General features: G+C 30.8%; 2 protein-coding genes across 2 annotated transcripts in view; both read right to left on the bottom strand.

Moving 5' to 3' along the window:
• LOC136980473 (uncharacterized) overlaps positions 1–8396 on the bottom strand; it is a 57952-nt gene extending 49556 nt beyond the window's left edge. The window contains exon 1 of the mRNA XM_067276592.1: positions 8311–8396. Coding sequence (XP_067132693.1) covers positions 8311–8364 — 54 coding nt within the window. The 5' untranslated portion in view covers positions 8365–8396. The remainder of the gene's footprint in view (positions 1–8310) is intronic.
• A 3473-nt stretch (positions 8397–11869) lies between these two features.
• Positions 11870–20536, bottom strand: LOC136980431 (putative ammonium transporter 3). The gene is made up of 7 exons (XM_067276537.1): positions 20124–20536; positions 17717–18266; positions 15533–15604; positions 14694–14753; positions 14484–14560; positions 14091–14407; positions 11870–12712 (listed from the first exon to the last, which is right to left on the bottom strand). Exons 1-7 carry the CDS (start codon positions 20281–20283, stop codon positions 12434–12436), a joined length of 1515 nt encoding a protein of 504 aa, XP_067132638.1. The 5' UTR covers positions 20284–20536; the 3' UTR covers positions 11870–12433.
• Between the last annotated feature and the right edge of the window lie 2372 nt (positions 20537–22908).

Genomic DNA, 22908 nt, shown 5'->3' with positions numbered 1-22908 from the left:
AACTTTATTCCAACAATGTTAAACGTAAATAAACTAGCAGGTTGCCCGGGTATAAATTATCGTAAAAGTTATATGTGAAAGAACAAAGTGGGAAAATTTAACACACATTGTTCTTATGGGCAGAAAACAGTTGAAATTCGAGCATGTCTCAAATCTTCCTGATGTTATAATCATTAAGCTTACCATTAACATTCGATCAACAATTTATGATGACCACAATTCAGATATATTTGCTCAGAATTTGCTACAACTTGGAGAACGAAAATTTCCTGTGGATTCTGACAATAAAGTCAATATATCTAGAATCAACAGAGTAGTCCAAATTGTTAATGGATTAATAAATAAGGTATTTACTAACTTTACTTCTCACTACAAAGACTTTACCTTGTTGTGAAAAAGAGCAATTTTGGCGCCGAAAAATGTGACAGTTGATTCTATCAACTTACAACTTCTCCTTGATATTTCAGATGATCCTTATATTTATAAATCCATTGATACAGTTATAAATCCAAATGAAATTGTCATGTATTCAACGGAGTTCTTAAATTCTTTGGAATATTCAAGATTGCCTCCTCATAAACTACAACTTAAAGTTGGGGCACCTAAATACTTCTACGAAATTTAGATCAGCATAAGCTTTGCAATAGTACCAGTTTAACTCTTTAAGCACTAAAATTTTTGTTTTCACTACGTATTTGTAGACTAAATAGTTTTTACCCTAAGGATATACTTTAGTAGGGACATAAGGTTTAGTTTCTCCCCAGTTGTGGAACAGTTCAAACATATTTTCGGGGGTTTGCCATTTGTGAAGTTTTGTGATATTTTGTTGCTATTTTTGTCAATTTTTTTAAAAAAATTAACATGATTATAAATATGTTATCTTTTGTATATAATGAAAAATGCTTATTCTTTGCTTTATATATGAAATAAATTAAATATTATTAATTCGTCTTCTAGAAATAGCAAACTATTCCATGTATCTACTATATGTCAAGAATTTATTTACGATTTTATTGACTTTAGAGAGTGTCAGGTGTCGTGTTCAACTGTAGGCAGTGGTGATATTCGAAATATTTAACAAAGGGTTCGCTAGCAGAAAATTTTTCCCTGACAATCACCGACGAACGAAATGGAAGTTTTGGCTAGAAATAAATACAATACCTTTTCTTGCGATATATCTAATAATCAGTGGCGTATTTGAAACGTAACGAGCCCTGGGCGAAGACCAGGTAAAAATAGTATATTAGTGCTGTCGACCTTTTTTTTTATTATTTTTTTTTATAGGCAGAGAAATTTTTCACCCCGAATCGCACTACTCATAATAGACAGATGTCATCATCTCTTGTAATACAATATCCTTTTTATTTCGCTGTCCATAGCTCGACACGTGTTCCACGGCCATCTTGTATTATCTCGCGTGCGTGGGATTGTGGGATCTATCTTATGACTGGATCTATTTTCAAGAACTCTTGAATCGATTGCGATTGAACCTCGTTTCGGTCGAGATTGAAACGGTCGAGAGAGATCGCACCAAGACATAGTCCCCGACCTTGCTCACAATCTAGATTGAAATGCTCGGTTGAACGGGGTATAAGGCTCTAGTTTAGTAAGAAATTGCACAGGATTTCAAAACAGATCTTCGATTCCAGAGTGCTGCAATTGGTGCTTTGCAAGAAGCAAGTGAAGCTTATCTGGTTGGTCTTTTTGAGGACACTAACCTGTGTGCAATCCATGCCAAGCGTGTCACTATCATGCCCAAAGATATCCAGCTGGCCAGACGGATCCGCGGAGAGCGTGCATAAGAGTCCTTTTACACTGCCTGTTTGTTTAATGTGAGGGGAAAAAAGCACATCATCACCATAAACCCAATAAGTGTTCATCATTATTCGGCAATGTTTTATACATGAAATATGAACTTTTTATTTTCTGCAGTCATTAAAAGAAAAATTTTTTTGTAAGGCAAGTTTGTAAGTTATTCATCAGCTCAACATAAATCCGAGGTATATATATAAAAAAGGGTGGAAGCAGTGTGTTTTTGTACTGTTTGTGTCGTAAAAAATTTACAGTGATCTTCGTAGATCTTGTGAGCTAAAAAAAATTGTGTTGTAGAAATGTAATATGTGCTTGTTCTTCTTCAGTCTTGAATTGTCATTTTTTGGCTATATTAATATAGGTTTAGCGAAATCTGTCCAAAAAAAAAAGTTCTAATGCACAAAATACAAGTATGTGGTATAGTGACTTCACAATAACAAAAAAAATGACATCAAAAAAGTATTTTGAAAATTTTTCACTTTTTTTCCTCCTCGAAGTTACTCAATACTTGAAAGTACTGTGAAACTGTTCACTGTACTGTATTCACTGCCATCATTAAACAAAATGCCCATTATCAGTAGTATTGTACAATTCTAGATTAAGTAGAAGTTAGATTTGAAAAAAAAAAAATGGTAATCTCAGTTTACGCAAGATATGGGGGATATACAGGTAGTACTCATTACTTGTAAGTAGTTTTGATTCATAAAATTCATCGTAAATAAAAGTATTACAGAGTATAATACGTATATTTTAATATATTAAAAAAAAAAAAACAAAACCACTGAGAAATGTTCCGTGTGTTTAACAGGGTTCGGAAAACTGAAAATTTTAACAACGGGTTCGGCCGAACCTGTGTGAACCCGCTGAATATCACCACTGACTGTAGGTCTTTGTTTCTTAGTGAGCTGGATATTCTGTTGTGTGGTGATTCTCTGTGCTTTTACGTTTTATCCTTATTATTTTATATATTTAATATTTATTTCAACACGAGTCGCCGAATATATGAAAATGATGAAGCTATTGAAAAAATTATGGTTAATGTTACCCTAGGTATACAAAATGGCGGCTCGTCTCTGACTCCAGCATACAGAAGCGAGGAAACAGTGGGACGCACGTTTTCTAAACCTAACCTATTCTAATAATTTAGTTGCTAATATTTATGGTAATTTATTAGAATAGGTTTAGAAAAACGTGAGTCCCCACTGTTTCCTCGCTTCTGTATGCTGGAGTCAGAGACCAGCCGCCATTTTGTATACCTAGGGTAACATTAACCAAAATTATATATGAAAATGATACGGATGAGGAAATTGGAGATGTAAATGATAGCAACGGTGATTTATTATTTGAGAATGAAGATGAAGATATAATGGAATCGAGTACATCCGACGAAGATGATCCAGATTCGCAATCGGAATCAGATTGTACTGTACATCGGTCGATGTCACTAAACTGTCTTGGAAAATACAGGTAGACAATTCCAAGTTTGTTTAACATAAATTTCGAGCTAATTCTGATCCAAATCATGATCTTCCTCCGGGTTCACCGTGTTCTTCGTATTTTAAATTATTTATCACTGACGAAATGTTAGCGATTATAAAGGAAAATACAAACAAATACGCAGAATACGTTGCCCGAACTACAGGATATTACGATAAATTGTGGCTACCTATCGCAAGTATATCTAAAATATGGGCATTTATTTCAATTATATTTCTAATGGGAATAAATAAGTTACCTGCTATGTTTATGTATTAGTCCTGGACTCGGAAATAATATGATAAACAGGATAACGACATGTGATCGTTTCTGCCGGATAATAAAATATTTACATTTATCGAATAGAGAAGAGGAATTTAGTCGGAACGATCCTAACTATTATTTAGCGCAGAAAGTAGAACCACTCATGTCGATGTTGAAAAAAAAACTGTCAAGCATGTATTACTCCTTTCCGTGATATATCAATTGATGAGGCATTACTAAAACATAAAGGTCGTGTTGGAATTGTGCAATATATGCCTATAAAACCAGCTAAACGTGCCCTAAAAATGTGGATGCTATACGATTCGAATAACGGTTACGTGTACAATTTCAACGTATATTGTGGGAAAAAAAACGATAAAATCCCTAGAAGCGAAAAGGGGCTCGCATATGATGTTATGCATAACAAAAGTTTTGCATAACCAATATCATCACTTGTATTTTCACCGATTTTTTATCATCATACCACTGTTGCTTGATTTACTAAAGAAAAAAATTATGCGTGTGGCACAATACTAGTAAATAAAAAGTATCTACCGTCTTGTTTGAAAACTTTGAAAACAAACAAACATGATATCATTGTTCAGCAATGTGTAGAAAAAAGAAATTTGCTATGTTCGACTTGGCACGACAAAAAAACAAATTAATATAGCATCAACAAACGAAAAAATGACGATAGTGAACACCGAAAGACGAAGGTCACCGAAAGACAGGAACAACAGTCAGTGAGGTACAATGTCCACTCATATTTTCAAATTATAACAAAAATATGGGAGGTATTGACTTAGCTGATCAAAATCGAAAATATTATTCAATAGCAAGAAAATCTGTCCTACTTATTTTGGTTCTATCTGGATACTGCCGTACAAAACAATTACGTTTTATATAAATTAACTAACAATCCAGCGAATAAACAGTTTTTAACACCAATCCAATTTAGATTAAATCTTATAGACCAGGGTCGCCAAAGTGATCGATATCGACCCCCAGGGGTCGATATAACATTATTGGGGGGTCGATTATCAAGCTTAAGCTAAGGATCAAGCTTATCCGTCTCACTGATTGTCAGTTACAAAAATTATTATTAAAATATATACAATAAATGAAAAAGAAATGAAAAATTAAAAGAAATGTATTTAAATAGTAAGTGCGTTTTTTTGTTTGTTTTTTTTGCTTGTAACACAAACTTTTTGGTGGGGGTCGATGTGAGGTTTCGAAAACTTGGATCAAAATAGTTTGGCGACCCTTGTTATAGACGAACTTTCGAAAAATGTTTCTAGTAGAAAAATACGAGGTAGAACAAGCGATATTCCGGTTCTAATTAACGTGACAAATGCAGGTGTGCATAAAAAGACGAAAATAGTCGGAAGAAAAAGGACTTGTATGCAGTGTCGACGTCATAGCTAAAGAACAGCGTCCAACAAATATCTAGAAAATACTGTACATTCGAATGCGCGTTTTGTAACGTTTGCTTATGTGCAAGCTGTTTTGGATCATATCATGAAGAAAACATGAATACGACAATTTAAATTATATGTTATGTACTACTGTCTTTATTTGTATTAATCTTTTAAAAAAATATTTATGTTGCATTTTAAGTAAAATTTTATTGACGTTTTTTATAGCTATTAACGTGAGTTTCAATAAAACGTTTCATAAATCATTTAAAAATATGGTAAAAAATATTAAAATATATACGCGAAAACGAATATAACATAATTAACGATATAAAGTAATAACGATAAATAATATATTAAAAAATAAGATTAATATAAGAATGATAAACGAAAATAAATCAGAAGAAAGTGTAAATAACATTTCATTCAACAATACAAAAATATTTAATCTATACACAAAAATATACAGTATAAACGGAACAACAAAGATTTTATAAACATAACCAACTGACATTGAATGTCACCCTTAAATAAAAAATGAACTCAACCGAGCGGGAAGGTAGTAGACAAAACATAAACAATTTGTAAAACGAAACCAGTAAAACAACTTTTCCTTCGGCCGACTTCGTGTTTAAAGAGTGCCTTTAGGGCAACCCGACTATCAGAAACAATGTAGATAGTCTTATTAAGAGGACCTATAGAAAATAGTGCAAACACAACGAATAACAGCTAACAACTCTACTTGAAACACAATGGGGAACTTACAACAGTGATACAAAGCCTTACCTGACTGTTCCCCATAAATTCTAGCATCTGTGCCACTATCAGTTTTGGATCCATCTGTAAAATAGAGTCTAATCTTTTGGATGAAAGTTTCTCATATCTGGTTTCCCAGTCAAAGTATAACCTATGGGAAAGGAAACCAGATAATTTCTGTCAAACGTTGATAGAAGTAACATTATAGAACCAATTAAAAAGATATCTTCCTTCATCGTGTTCTTCAGTAGAGTCAAACAGTACTTGTCCCAAAAATCACTTTTAGAACAAGTACCGTTTGTCTTTAAAAGTTTTCTTTATGCGATAATATAAATTACATTTTATTTATTAAAAATTTTACAGGTAGGCTTTGGTCTATAACGAGTTGGGGATGACAAATGAAAGGAATTCGTGTTCCAGACAGTTTAAACTTCTAGATCAACAGTTTTATCGCGATACTTGGACTGGAATTATGATTCCTTAATATTACACAGACAAGAATTTGTGTGAAGGGGCCGAGAGGGGAAAGAAATTTCGAAACGAAATAAGGATTATGTGAGATATATCGTTATCGTCTCAATTGTCGTCTGGACTGCCGAGAGATAACAATCAACATGTGAGAAATCGATGTCTCGTTTACAAACAACACAACCCGTTTATTAGACAATTAACTTACAATAAAAGTCAATAGTACTTTTCACGAAGGGTTGGAATTCGCACGTAGCCTTCAAAAGAAGAAGAAGTCCGGCGACAAGGGTGGTTTCCTATCGCTGATCGGATGTTGCATTCTAAGTCCAGTTCTTGAACAGGAAACGATGTCCAGTGAATGCAGATCGGAATGTCCGAAGTGTCTCTCAACGACGGTCTATAACGTTCAGAGGATACATCGTCAAAGGACGAAGGTGAAACCTTGCGGGGAAACACCCCAGCGAGGGACATAACCTCGCGGGACGCCACGGCAAAGAACCAAGTGTCCTTGCGGCTTGAGCTTAAATACAGGGTGGTTATAATTAAAGTTGCCCTACTCAGACCTATATAGAGCGCGTTCTCGTTGACGTATTTTGACGAAACTAGGTATATACGTTATATGGACCACGAGAAAAAGGAAAATGCAAAAGAAAAAAAATTAGTTTAAATTTCTACCATTAGGCGAAAAAAATGACGTATGAAAAACAAGAAACATAAAATGAAAACACGCTAAAGATTTTTATTCGCAACATTTGTTCAATGTGCAATCCACTTGCATCAATCACATGTTCAAAGCGCCTTACAGGATGTTCAATAGTAGCCGGATAGGTTTCTTGAGGAATTGCAGCAACGTGGCGTGTTATGCTTGCTTTCAATTCAGGCAGTCCGTATATCTCCTCTATAGACACGATCTTTCAGATATTTCCTCAATTAAATGTCACAGGGAATTTTTTAATGCCATTTTTCACCTAGTGGTAGAAATTTGAACTAAACATTTTTTTTTTTTGCATTTTCTTTTTCTCTATGGTCCATATGACGTATATACCAAGTTTCATCAAAATACGTCAACGAGAATCGGCTCTATACAGGTCTGAGTAGGGCAACTTTAATTATAACCACCCTGTATCCTTTAGTCTCGCAAATCGTCACTTTATTGGTTATTAATCCCCTTTCTAGGCCCCAGATTGGTTTTTCTTTGTTACCAGGTGAAATTGGACCTGATTTGTTCTCGAGAAAGACGATTGTTTATTTATACAATGTGACACCGTCTTTCGTTCGGTGTTGAATGAACCTTGTACCTTAACTAACATTTATTTTTTTGTTCGTCTTGTCTTAAAAAGAATTTAATTTACTAAATTTTCACCTTTTTTACCACGTAATTGATTTTGGTTCTTTTGTTTATGTCAGTAATTATACAGATCATATTAATGTTCTTGTTTTCTAATTTATTCAAGAAACATTTTGTTAAAATGTATAATTTTGCGAGAAAATAAATGAGACATTTATTACAAAAATTTATTTGATAAACAAGGAATTTGACAAACAGATTTATAAAGTACAGTACACAAAATATTAAAGTAAAAACCTTATATCTTCTCGGCAACTTACATTTTGTTTTCAGTAGGGAAAGGAACCGAAAGCGGTTCGATTCTCGCTACAAGAACAATTGTCCGATGAACTGGCCGAAGAAGACGAAGATTTTCTTGTTTTTTTCGACATCGAAGTTCCAGCTTTGGAAAATGTAATTTTGGAATCTTGTCTTTTGTTTTCGGTAGAGAAAATCCCACGTTCGACATCGCAGTCGTTGCGAGAGAAATGACGACCGATATCTTCGTTTTCGCAAATCGGAGAAGAATTATCGCTACTTCGAGAATCTCTTCCGGAGAAGTGAGGCGGTTCGTTAGATGAACCGTAACTACTAATTCGATTATGGGCATTTTCTTCTAAATTTCTAAACGGACTAAAACAGTATTTCGATTGAATACGATTCAAAGCTACATTTCCCGCCCAATTACTGTTACGATTGAAAATGTCCTTTCCTAAACAATATTCGTATTCGCCATTTTGGCTCAGATTCGGTGGGATATAAACGACAAAAAAGTCGTTGTCTTCGTAGTACTTCTTTTGGTCTCTTGAAAGGTTTCAAATATCCCTCGGCTTGTGCTTTCTTCATATCGTCGAGGAAGAGTTGACAAACCACGTGGCTTCGTATCAAACAAGCGTCCAGCGACTGGGCGCGTTCCAACTTACTCTGATAGACTCCCTCTGTCGGCTATTTTTGGAGGTAATAAACTTGGGTACAGTAACTAATCGATCTACTGTAGTAATTTGTTTGACATCAGAAGAAAAGCTTCGTCGATCGTAGCTTATTAAATATAAAATTCATTTTGTTAAAATGTTTTGTTGATTTTACTTATTATTAACATTTAGTTTTTCGTAAATTTCATTTCTAAAGTTTTTAGTTTTACGAATTTATTTCGTTAGGCTTATTTCATATTTTCGTGTGTAGCATTTGTCCTCATTGATGAGATGGCCGATATCGTGAATGAAATACCTGAACTTACGGCTTCTGCAGAAACTGACATTGTAAATAGTTACACATGCACATTGTGCAGAAAGACTTAAAGAGTTCCGTTATTTAAAAGTGCATAGGTGAGATTTTACCTATGTGTACCGTCATGGTCGCACTTCCGTAATCTCGACAACAAACGTCTCTTGAATTTCAATGTAGGCGGCACTATCAGTAAATTTTAAAAATTCTATCCGGTCGCGACTGTTCGTGCTACCGACGGACTCTTCCAGGAGGGTGTCTATCGGCGGGCTGCCGAGTGTTTAACGTCACTAGTTATTGATTCACGGTAGTTCTTGTACAATCCTTGAATTTGAGTTCGTGGATTCCACGTCAGACGAAAGCGTGCTCCCGGTCCCCCTACTACTGTACGAAATTATTCCACTCGAAATCTAACAGCCCTGCGAATCTTCATACAGTTTAAAACACCTGTCGATAGCTTATATAATACTTCGTCTGGTAAACCAGATGAAACATGAAAGGAGAGAAAAGAAAGGCTCTGACATAGTTGAATCTAAGAAGGGTATTGATAATATGCATGGGTGGAAATAAAGCATAAGTGTGCTTAAAAGTGGAGGACAAGGACTACTTTTGGTCGTATTAACTTTAACCTCCATCCGCGACAGTCTTTTCTTCCTATCGGATCAGTGGTATGGTGGCATTCGAATAAGAAAATTACATAATACGAGGTTACCGGCGAGCAATTTAAAGAATTTTAAAAATGTATTACATTAGTCACTCGCTATGATAAACCCTTATATAAGATAACGTTTGTAATTATATAAATCAAATGCTATATTATAATATAACAGAAGGGTTAGAAGTTCGGAATAATCTAATAATCTTAATGTTTGTTCTTATTTATTGACCGAGTAACACTGGGCTAACCTGATATATAATCTAATAAAGATATATCTAAAATTGAATAAACTGGGAAGTCTATTTCAAGACAATATAAAGCATTGTATAACTTATTTCTTTAATTATGTAGTGTGTTTAATTATTACTTTTAAAGATATTTTTCGATAGTTTAGCCGCTATAAATTAAATTCGATTGAATTTATAGCGGCTATACTGATGGAGCCAGGCTTATGTAGGATTTTGTGTTGCTATAAAAAGTTCTTTACGGGCACGTTACGAAATCAAAAATAACTACAAATTACACCGGAAATCAAACCATTTATTGTAGAATCTCTGCATTTAACCGTTATACCGAATGTATAGTTTATTAGATATTGCTTTTCTATAATGTAAGAAAATTAATTTACAGTAATCATTCGTAATAAGGATCGATAAAACGGGAATAAATAAATATGTACCGGATATTAAAAACTTGAAATATTTCGTATTATCATAAATTACGAGTAGCTTCATTTTCAGAAGAAAACGTAAGAATGTGGGCGACAATACATTTTTACCATTCTTTTCACTTTGTTGTGAAAGTGGACGATTTTTGAATCAGGGATACAATTTCGAGATTTATGTTTTATTTCTTAAGGATATTTTGCTTCAGATATAAACGTGAGTGATATTTTGACAAACTACACAATATGCTGTACAAAAATATTTTTATAGAAATAGAATTACCCATCTTTGTCATTAGCCAATTATCAGGTTCTAAAGCTTAATTAAAAGCAAAAAATGACATGGTAAGATTGCAGATGTGAATTGGAACCTTGAAAAAGCTGTAGAGTATGCATATAACAGCAAAAAATCAAAAGCATCACACCTCTAAATTTGGCCATTCGCGAGATATAGCCCCCCGAAATCAGCCTGCAGGTAGGCTGATTTCTGGGGGGGGCTATATTATCCTAGTTAATTTCGAGATAAATTACCATATCTTGAACTGATTTGGAGTAGAATATATTTTATCGTGAAACGAAAATTCCCAGAATTAATAATAATGAACATAAGTTAAATCTTTGTCAAAAACATTCGGTTGATTTAACGATTTTATATTGCTTGATAGAAGCACTTGTGTTTATATAGACCCATCACGAATGAGTCCAACACTAAAATGGAACCATCATCGAGGATGAAAGATAACGAGTGACACTAGGACACGAATAATTAATGAGGTTGTTTCAGATTTCAACACGAATGAATTTTTGGAAACTGCACGAGCAGCAGATGTTGATAAAATTCGCGAGGAACAATTTCATCTTCCTGATCAACGTACGATATTACCATCTGATAACGAGGATTGGGATGATTTCTTCACTTGTGACTTGGAAAATTACTAGTAAACATTTTATTGCCAAATTTCTCTCGAACTTTCCGAGGATTGTTTCGGATGCTGCAATTCCAATTTACAACACAACAATGGAGACGATGATTCCTTTAGTTGTGATGAAGACGCGAACCAATTTGTATCGTGTGAATCGAAAGTTGGTCTGCAAGCTGATAATCATTGTCTCAACAGGTAAGATTTTTATATTTTGTTTTACACGTAATTGTCTTGTATTTTTTTCTATATTATAGATATGAAATAATTTTAATGAACGTATAAAAAAAACAAAGATTATTTATTATTAACACTTTATTGGGGAATCTTAGTATATTTATATCGTATTATCGTATTTTTGAGGTGTCACTGGTTACTCTAATATCCAGTTAAAGGTGATCAAAATATTTTATTTTTTTATATATAGGGAAAAAAGTTCTTATTTATTAACTCTTAATATTCAAAAAATGCATATATAATATCTTAATTACCTTATTATAGAATTATAATATTAACTTTATTAAAAATTTTGATACACAGTTTAAAATTTTTACATTATATATTATACATTGTATTATTGACACTGTAACATATACATTGAAACTGTATATAACATTAATAGTGCCATTATGATCGCTCATTATTATACAATATAATATCACTATATAACAAAATATAAACTTATTTGAATCATTTTGACATTTGTTTCTTTACCTTTTTTAGTTTTTTTCTCTTTTCGCTTTATGAACACTAAGAAAGCTTATCATGCGTTGCTTTAGGACCTGCATCTCTTCACCATGTGTTCAATTATTCACCACGTGTTCAATACACCTTTATTCAATTAAAATTTAAATATAATTTGATAATAAATATACATTTCCTTGATTAAAAAAAAATTCAATTTTTCATGTTTTCGAGTAGTTTATACTGTACTTCGAACCTCTATACAATTATTCTTTATCGTTTTCTTCATAATTTCCAATAGAAAATTTGGAATTTAATTGTTTTTATTCTATTTTAAATATGTATATACAGTACATATATATATTTTTGCAGAATAATAAGACATCATCTTTCATAATACTTTATTAATGACCCGTTACCAGAAGAGATTTTTCCACCGGAAACGACATACTTTTACAATGTAACTAATTGAAAAAGTTAACAAAAAAAAAAAAAAAAATATTAACTTCAGTTTTACAGTTTATTTTATGTTATGCACGTATATTTTATAATAAAATAAATTTTTTAAAAAAATATTTACAGTATTTTTTTTATTCAAAACTTTATCCTTCCAATAAAAACGTCATATACGGCGTATATACGATCTGTGTATATATATAATTTTTGTTTCGGTCCGTAATTAATTCCGGAATATTCTGATTATATTTTCCTTATCTCGACTGAATAAAAAGCTTGATTAAATCCGATATTTTGTTTTTAATTAATTCAGTTCGGCTCGTTAACGTTGTGTTTATCGCTTTCCGTATCTTTCGGAAATTTAGATTCCGATTGGTCGGTCTGGGTGGACATCGTTAACATCGGAAATGATGTCAATCGTATCGATTCTAGAGCTGTTCTTAAACCATTTGTTGTTGTTAGATCCAATTTCAAAGGTTCTTCTTGCAAAATAGTGTTCCATTCTGAACGTATATTGTGTTCTATTAGATCTGCTCCAGCTTTTTCATCCTCTATTGTCATTCTTATTGGTATTGCTTTGTTAATACACTAAAAATAAAATAAAACAGTTGGAAATTTTGAATATAAAAATGTAATAATGTAATAATTTTGTAATAAAATGTAATAATAATTTATGGGAAAAATTGAAATATACAATACGCGCTTTGTTTCTAATTGTTTCTAAATATATAAGCGCTTTGTTTCTAATTAATCCTGCGTAAAGATAGAATTAAATAAATAATTTATTTACCAAAGAAATGAATTAATTCGGTGTTTCTCAACCTGTGGTCTGCGGACTACCTGTTGGCACAGGTGATCCGCTGGCAGCTTTAAACTAAAAGTAAATAGTAACATAATTGTATCATATTATTTATTTGTTTAATCTATATATATATAATCGAGACGAGTTGATAATAATAATAATAGTAATAATAATAATCAGCGCAGAGCCCAAATGATTAGGAGTTGAAAGTTGAAATTTGATACACAGTTAGGGTACGTCACGAGAATGCACACTAAGAAGGGATTTTTCGAAATTCCTCCCCACGGGGGAGAGGGACAGGAATAAGGCTTAACACTTCTATCAACAATGGAAGTCTTACGTAACAATGGAATTGTTAAGAGAAAGCGACGTGCAAGATGCAGATGCAGTTTTTTTCGTTTTTGCGGGAAATCAAACATATTTTTAGACCCATCTAAAAATTTTCTAATTAGTCCGGAAACAGGGGGACCCAATTCTTGCATTCTGTGAAAACGGGTAAGGTTGACTATAACTTATTAATCTTAATCTTCGCTATCGTTACTTTTGCCCGAGCAACGCCGGGCCTACCTGCTAGTAAAGATATAAACTTAGTTCAGTTCACAAGATGATTCATTTTTAATAGTTTACATTCAGTTTAATTAATTATGTGTTTGTATGTATTCAAAACATGTTATAAAAGGCACAGTATAAAAGACATTAGTAATTCTCACATAGGTTTTAAAACACGAGGCCGACACCACTTAGTGGCCCATAGAATTTTTTCAAACATTTCACTGATCCTTGGGCTGAAAATGGCTGAGAAACAATGAGTTTATTGATTGATTTTTTAAAACTTATTTCTAAGCTTCCCTTTCACATGTATATAAAACTGGAAAATAAAAAAAATTTATTACAACAAAATAAGTTTTTTGTTATGTCTGGCGACAAATTGCTCAATACCAAATTTATTTTCAATAATTTGGCGATTTATATATACAGTATATGTGTATAAATAAATCGAAATAATTCCATTTTGTGTAATTTTTGACGTCACTAAATAATTCACGGTAAATGGTTTTAATATACATTTATATCTGTGAAAAATACAGATATAAATGATATCGTAATTTTAGTAGTATATATATAAAAACTTCAAATAAATAAGATTAAGAAAACGTGACTTACGTAAAGCAATAAAAATGTGGAGCTCATACTCCATGCAGTGACGGATACAACGGCCAAAGTTTGGACTCCTAACAGATGCCATCCTCCTCCTCTGAACAGACCTTGATAATTTTTAGTGAGATTCAACATTCCGTCCGCTTCGACGAAGAACCCCACAGAAATCATACCCCATATGGCACCGACGGCATGTACAGAAATGGCACCAACTGGATCGTCGATCTGTAATTTATCCAAGAGAGGCATCGTCAGACTCGCAAGGATAGAACCTATCGTTCCTATGACTAGAGATTCCCAAGGATGATACAGAGCGCAACCGGCTAAATGGATATATTTTGTCTAAATTAAAAGATAAATAAAAATCAAGTAATTAAAACGAATTAAATATTTACAAACCTGTAATCGATACCAGAGAAGCTAAAATTCCATTTATTAAATCCAGAACGAGGAACTTTCTCTTGTGAGCAATGTAACTGTTTTTATAAAAATTACAGATTTTTAAAATTAAATGTATGTTTTTTAACATTTTATAAAGGTTTATTCATTATTATAATGTAGAAATATAATATATATTTTTTAATATTAGAGAAAAACTTCTAAGCGAACCTGAAGATTAATGCTGCGATTCCACCTCCCACTGATGAATTAATTGTGACCACTGCTGATCTGTAAGATAAATTTGTTTATTTATAACACGTCATTAATTTTTTTATAATAAACACAATGTATGAAAGCAATCCCTTCCAAAGAAAGAAATTATGATCCAGTGGAAAATTTATAAGTACGGTACAACCAATTCAGTTTTATCCCAAAGAATATATGTACAAAAATTGAATTGATACATATAATAGGTGCATTCCCAGCAATTTCTTTTCTAATTGGAACTAAAAACAATAACATGAAGTCATTTATTAATATTTCAATATTCGAGTTTATCATAATTTAAAGATTTTCTGCAATAATATGAATTTCTCTTCTAATTGATAGTATCCAAAACTCTCTCCTTGTTTTGATGAAAACTAACTGGAATATTTCTTAACGCATTCTTAATTAGCATTAGTTTCAGATTTTACAAATGTATTATATCAATTTTACACCATTCAAAGCATTTTCTTTACAAAAGAAACGATATAACGTCAATCTGACGTCATATAAAATAATTCTTTTCATTATAAAACAGTGGCGTAGCGAACATAACTGGCGCCCGACACTTTATTGGCCTCTCCCCCTCCAGAAACACATATAGTTTGTCTTGGAGACCTTTTGGGCGCCCCTCTGCGAGCGGCGCCCGGTGTATGACACACCCCCTTGCACCCCTCTCGCTACGCCACTGTTATAAAAGAATGGTTTACTCCAACTCTTTGAAAAGATAATTTATTTTTAAAAAATGTATCTAAATCAAACAAATACGTTTTATTTTAGTGACATTTACGAGAATAATTTACCTGGCTGCATATTTCCATTTATGTCCCGTAACACCAAAAGTACTTCCGCAATTAAAACCGAGCCATCCCCACCTACGAACAAAAAAGAAAAAAAATGTTAAATTTTAAATTAAATTAATTCAAAATCAAAAATTATATTTAATAAAAAAACAAACAATTTTTTGAACTTTAAAGTATTACAGACTTATTAAAATTAAGTTATATCGGACCTTCTGATACAAAATAATGTGATAAATATATTTTGAAAATAAGTATATTTTTATATCGTTTATATAAAACCGTTTGACTCGTTTCGTACGTTATATGGCTTTAAAAGTTTATATTATTTTATTGAAATTTTCCTGTTCGAGATGAGATAAACACGCAGCATTCACTTTTAAGGTTTCTGATAGAATTTTGTAAAGAAGTTTTTTCTTATTCTTCTATATTTTCAATGATAATAACAAGGGGGGAAAAGAAATACATTTTTGCGTTATATGCGGGATCTTCTATTCCATAAAAACAGATTAAAACTGTATTTTTAGATATAAAAAATGGAATTTTTAGAAAAGAAGAAAAACTCATATTTCACTCACGTTATAAAGCAGAATTAAGTCAACAATATAATTACTATACAAACAGAATAAAAATTATAATCAGATAATATATATGGCTTATATCATGTTACTATGTACATATTAACGTAGTCAACAACACATTTATAATCATTTGTAGTATAATAAATGCATTCTCCGCCATCTTCTTACTTAATTATGTGTAAAATGCACTTTAAATCGATGACGTTAAAAAATCTGTGATGTAAAATATTTTAATTAAGTTTATTCGATCGTCGCTATTCTAAATACCTTTGTAATTAGTGTACAAATTTTCAATAACACGAGCTAATTAATGAGTGATTTGATGTTTTAACAAGTATAAAGTAACGAGCTCATAATAAAATTAAATATTCTCGTTATTATCTCGAAATTTTGAATTTAGTAAGCGAATTAAAGGATAATATTTTAGATAAATGATTTACATTTTGGCAAAGTGATAGAGAAGATAATTTATTAAATATGCTTTATTTAATTTAACAAATTATGATCATTGTTTCCGTTCTTCCTTTACCAGAAAAAAAACAATTTTTGTAAAATATTGAAGTTAAAATGCTTAAAACATTTAAATATTATAATAATAAACGACTGATAACATTAAGCGGAGTTATAAGTAAGACTACAATTAATGGAAACGTTGGTTATCATCATTAAAAACTGAGATTTATTCAGTGTTATGTGACAGCATCTTCTTTAACAGCAGCTATTTGAAGTATGAAATGTAAGCAAACGTTTAACATTTAATCATTCCAATCACAACACTAATTAAAGGCTGATTATGAGAAAAGGCAATTTAGAAATAAGTAAAATATCTGAAAATAATGATAACTATAACTAAAACTACGATTACAATAAAATACATTATACACATAAAATACACAAAATACAAACAATACGTTTTAAAAATATATTTGAACTATGTTAATTCTGATAACAATAGACGAATGATAACAATAACCATAATTCAAATAGTTAGGTTATATTGTATTTAAAAATAAATAAATGAATTTGCGATATGCAAATATTGAAATATGTAAGAAAATATTTGCTTTCGCATCGTGTTCCGTCTCTCTGTTATATATAATAAGCGATCCATTTATAAAATGTAATTAGTTGTATAAAATAGAAAAATAATCGAAAGTTAAGAACGTACAAAAATATAGATCTTACTTGTTTCTAGAATACTTTTCTAGAATTTTTCCTGTAAGTTACTTGATAAATTTTCGGTTAGTATATATTTAAAAATCCGAAGTTTGTTTCACGAGCGACTGATTAGAGAGAAAATAGTTGAATGTTGATTATTCAAACTGTAATCCTTATTGGTTAAAGTGTTTAAAATAACGGAATTAAATATTCTTAACTATATTTATCTTTCGAGCTGAATATTATTACATAATTCTTTAATTATTTTAGTGTAATATTTTGCAGAGTACCACTTTAGTTCGTATTGTAAGTTTTTTTAACTTAATCTCCTATATATAATTCTGTTATATAATATATTATATATTATAGTTTTATATAATAATTACATAAAACTATTGCTATATATAAGTAATAAAGTGAGTAATAAATATCTATTCGTAACACTCACCAAAGCATAAACATTCCCACCAGAGCGTTGGTAGGCGAACCCATTGGTGGTGGTTCGTTACCTTGATCGTAACGTCCCGTTCTGGGTTTCAGCATGATTGCTGCTACCAAAGCGGAAGAACCTCCTACAAGATGAACAGCCGCACATCCGGCAATGTCCACCACATACATATTTTTGAGAAATCCATGATTTCCCCAGATCCAACCCGCCGGCAGACAGAACACCACCGTGTTGAAGAAAGAGAAAAGACAGTAGGCCATAAAGTTACACCTCTCGGCCATGGCACCCGAGACGATAGTCGTGGCGGTGGTGGCAAACGATAACTGGAATATATAAGTCGCGAACACTGCTCCCATATCCTTCTCGTTCGAATCGACCAGAAACGATCCTATACCGCAGAAACCGTTAGTGCCAGGACCTTTACCATAACTCAATCCGTAACCGAACATCCAATAACTGAGACCTCCAAATATTACATCGACAGCATTTTTGACCATTATGTTAACTTCGTTTTTCTTTGTCACGCATCCGGATTCTAACAATCCGAAGCCTGCAAATAAAAGAATAAAAAATAATGTTAAAGTATCAATAAAAATAAGTACGTGAACAAAACATGTAAATCATACCAAGATTTTATCATTCAGTGACGTCAAATTGTGTAAGTAGAGAATTAATTGTATACTTCCCGACACGGGTGGTAAATAGAAAAGTTAAGTCATACCTTTCTTTAACGAGTAGGTAAAATGTCACGATTAACATTATTAACCATATTATACTTAATGCTTACATCTACTTCGATTGAGGTAACATTCTTGATAAAATAATCTTAGAATTACTAATGCACGACCGTGATTAATAGGCCAGATTTACCATTCGGTACTTATTATGTTATGAGATTTATTCGAGTATGACGTCTTTTCTGCTACTTCCAAGTTAAATTATTACATTTAAAAGAAAGTTAAAACATCAACGTTTAAAGAAAATATTTTTAGAAATTGTTTAATTAATGTTAAAATCTTGTACATATGACATTACTTTAACTAAAAATTTTATGTACTAAACTTAATACTGTAAAGTTACAGTAAATACTAGAAAAATAAAACTGTTATGTTACATCAAGAAGAGTTAATATAAGGTCTAATGCAGTATTAAGTTACATATACTTCTCTATCATAAGTTACGCAGTATAGTAATATATTTACATAGTCAACAGTCGACTTACATATTATACATGCTAGTTTTAAACTCACGAAAATTTGAATTCATCCATATTAATAAAATATCACTTCAAATTTATAGAAAGAAAATAATAAATTAATCTTCTGTCAAATACTACAAGAGAAAAAAATATGTTTACGAAGTAAAAAATTAATCTTTATGTAATGGAGGTCATCGATATAACAAAAATAAATAAATAATCGTGAGTAAAAGTTTGTTTCGTTTTTATAAAATTGATATTTAGTGAAACGTTCATTTCCGATAGTTATATTCGTTTCGAACAAACAAAACAAGTTAATTATACCATTAAATCGAACAATTCTAATCTTATCTTCGTTTAATTCGACCATTTGATTTCCTACTATACGAGTAGGAGTCGATCGCTGTAATTAATTTTCACGCTTTATTCATTTAAAAATTTACGCTTTTTCTAGGGTGATTATTTCTCGCTTGTTAATTCGATAGTTTTAAAATTTTGAAGGCGAAGATTTATTTATGATTTGTGAATTAATCATTAAATTATCTTCGGATAAAAACTGTATTCTACGGAGAATATAAGGTTGTCCCGTTGGGTGTCTGATAACATAATCTTCGAATTAAATCACGATTTCGTCATCTCATTTTCTGGTTGGTGAATTATTGCTCGTCTTAGACAGATGACACTCATCAATCGATCCATTTTCATGTATCGCATGTTTTTTAATGAGAAAGAAAAAGTAGTATCACTAAAAAAATACACCCTTTACTGGATAATTTTAAAGAAAATCTATATTAAAAATAGGAGATTTTAGCTGTGTATATTTAAATATTTTACAGTGTTAAGCAGCACATTTCGCTCGATTATAGGTCAAATATGTAAATATTTACGAGATGGATTTAAAGCATATTCCACTTTTCTATAGGATTTTCTGATAGAAAGCTTATGTAAACAGCATCATCCAATCGCGTTAGCACGTCCAGAAAGATAATATTTTATGGTAAAAAAAAAAAACATTTTTTTTCTTATATAACTTATATTGATATATTCTAGAGACGTTTAAATTCGTAAAAGCTGTAAAATTTATTTTTTAAAATACATGAAGAAGCGCTGACTCCAAATATCTTTCTGTAGGCTATCGCGTTTGATAATAAAATAGGCGACGTTTTGTTTTTTATTTAGTTAACTACGTAAAAAAATATAGTTTAATACCTGATTGCATGGTAAATATAATAAACGAACTAGTCATAATCCACGTAGCATCTTCCCAAGAGACTTCCTGTTTCTCTTCCACATTACCGTCGATGACGTGTTGGGGACTTAAAGGGGTAGAGTAACTTTTTGTGACGTTCGACACTTCTTCGCCCGTCATTTCGTGGCATATGTTTCGCTCTTCCTTCTGAAATAAGAAGGAGAAGCAGAAATTACCCGGATGAAGAACGATCAACCCATCTGGTGACACCTATCTCCGACCAGTGATGCGGTTCGAGTGTTGTTTGATGTATAGAACACGGGAGAATCGAAGTACTTCGAACACAGCGCCGTTTTACAACGGTTGCAACCGAAGATGTTTATTTATTTTCAATTCTTTTATGGTAAAATTAGTCTGTGAGTGCATAACTTCTATTATATTTTACTACACCCTCTTCAAAGTACGAAAGAGATGCTAATATGTAACGATAAATTAAGTAAACATAATTTTGCGTGTGTTAAAATATTAAAAGCAAATGATCAAATAAAAGTAAATTAAATTCCGCGTATCTTCGAATCGATTTTTTTCCGTTCGTGTAAGTGAAAATGAAAAAAAACTCACGTGATCGCCTTTACTTTCCCTTTCGGAATAGTTGGAGGGTGAAAAAAGAAAGTGACAGCTATTTGTGAATAAAATGTAAATAAGATTTAGATTCAGCAATATATTTTGTTACTTTCTCATAAAGATTGATAAAGATAAAACTATTTCTTCTTTTTTTTTTTTAAATATTACAATCTTCTTCGACAGCTTCGTAGAATTTAATAACCAATTTCCTTAATACCGACGAGGATATAAAATAATGACAATTCTTATAAGACAATTTTTTTCGTTAAATTTCTATTTTAATTATTGTTAAAACAGTAATTTAAAATTTTATTAACCTTCGTCAAAAAGAATCTACAAAATTTAGAAGAAATAAGCATCAAATTCAAGTTAGAAACGAACGAAAATTAAAATTATTAATTATATCTTTCTATATAAATATAGCTTTATATTTTTGATTTTATTTTAATGTTTTTTAAAATAATTTACATGAAATTTTTAATAAATATAACTGTAATTTTTAAAGCAAAAGTTAAAAGATGGACAAGAATCATTGTCGAAATAGGTTGATTGATAAATTATGACAAGAAAAAGAATAATAATTGATCATTTTTTTTTACAAGAATTATAATTCGTCAGAAAATCGTTTAAGGGTGAAAAAATCGTTATACTTTGTTACTGTCAGCATTAGCATTAGATTTATGTTATTTGGATCTCGTATTTCAATTCTCGAATATCGAAGAGATTTCAATGCTTTATCATTTCGAAATTTCTTTTTAAACTTTGCTATTTTATTTTATAAATAAATAAATAAATATATATATATATAATAATATAGTATTGTATTATTAAGTAATTTTCTTTGTAATTTTAATAATAATATATTATTATTCACGTTATGTTACGCATTCGTTCTTTGAAATTTCTACACAAAAATGAAGTTTTCTTCCCTTCCGTTCGAGTTTATAATAGTAAAAATATTATATTTTATAATTATAAAAGATTTTATCTTATATTTTTCTATTAAATATTATAAAATCATTTTTAATTCATCAGTTTTCAACAGTTAATAGATATTAATTCAGTTAAAAAGCAACGAAATAAAATAATTAAAGTAATTAATTAATGATTCTAAAAAATTAAATTTATTTCAAATTTTCTACCAAAGTTAAGAGTTAAAGTATAGGATGTGGATTGAAGAACGAAGGTCATGGAGGCGGAGCTACCTCCTGTATAATAAAATGGTATTATAACATGTTTTCTTTTTGTCGTTGCAACTTATAATTTTCCTTTGAATAAACGAAAAAGAGTTTAAATTTGTTTCGTCGTTTCTATTCAATTTTTAATGACAAAAGATTTCCTCTTTCTACATAATTAATAACTATAATTTCGATTGGATAATTCGAATATATTTCGTAACCTGTCATTGGACGTTTATCAACGTAATTGATTGTTTACCTGTAATTGAAACATTTTTACTTATCGCGTGTTTTTATTAGTTAATTTTGAATTAAATTATTATTTATTAATTATCTACGTTATTATTTTATTAATTTACGTGTTTAATTAATTAACTATCGTTGGAATTGTCAACTATTAATTACTTTTATTTATTTGTGTATTAAAAAATTCGTTAATGTTAATTAATTAATTAAATAAGACAAAAAAAAATTAGTTGAATAATTTTTAATTGTTTATTTGTTTGTTAAAAGTTTTATCTTATATAAGTTATTAATTATTTTAAAATAAAACCGAGCGTTGAAGATCCAATTTTAATAGAGTTTAATCTTTGTCACGAAAGATTAGTTGCTAGTTTATAACCTGATCGATCTGCAACTGACTCTACCGTACATTATAACATTCTTCTCTTATATAAATTATATATTTTTATATATAACAGCGTGAAATGTAGTACTTTCGCTATTAGTGAAATTAATTCGGATTAAATTTGTTTGGAACTGGCAACGATTGAATTGTAATCAATCAGTTTAATTAGTGAATTAATTTTTAATTTCTTAATTTTATATATAGTATACATATATAAGAAAAATATTGTTTTCATGGAAAATTCCGTATATATTCTATCCAGAATCAAATACAATATGAACTGTATATTTCAGTCTGTAATCAGTTAAAACATCATGAAATTTAAACGATTTTAATATAATTAAAATTTAATACATTCGAGTAGCGAAATTTACC

Source organism: Centruroides vittatus, unplaced genomic scaffold (genome assembly GCF_030686945.1).
Source record: "Centruroides vittatus isolate TY-2023 unplaced genomic scaffold, ASM3068694v2 contig_7, whole genome shotgun sequence".
NCBI lineage: Eukaryota > Metazoa > Arthropoda > Arachnida > Scorpiones > Buthidae > Centruroides > Centruroides vittatus.
This window is presented reverse-complemented; position numbering and strand designations above follow the sequence as displayed.

Coding starts and splice junctions, on each gene's coding strand:
- LOC136980431 (XM_067276537.1), bottom strand. CDS start 20,283: ATGACGGGCGAAGAAGTGTCGAACGTCACAAAAAGTTACTCTACCCCT. Junction 14,754..15,532: donor AAATGGAAATATGCAGCCAG/GTAAATTATTCT, acceptor TTTATCTTACAG/ATCAGCAGTGGTCACAATTA. Junction 14,561..14,693: donor ATCGCAGCATTAATCTTCAG/GTTCGCTTAGAA, acceptor TTATAAAAACAG/TTACATTGCTCACAAGAGAA.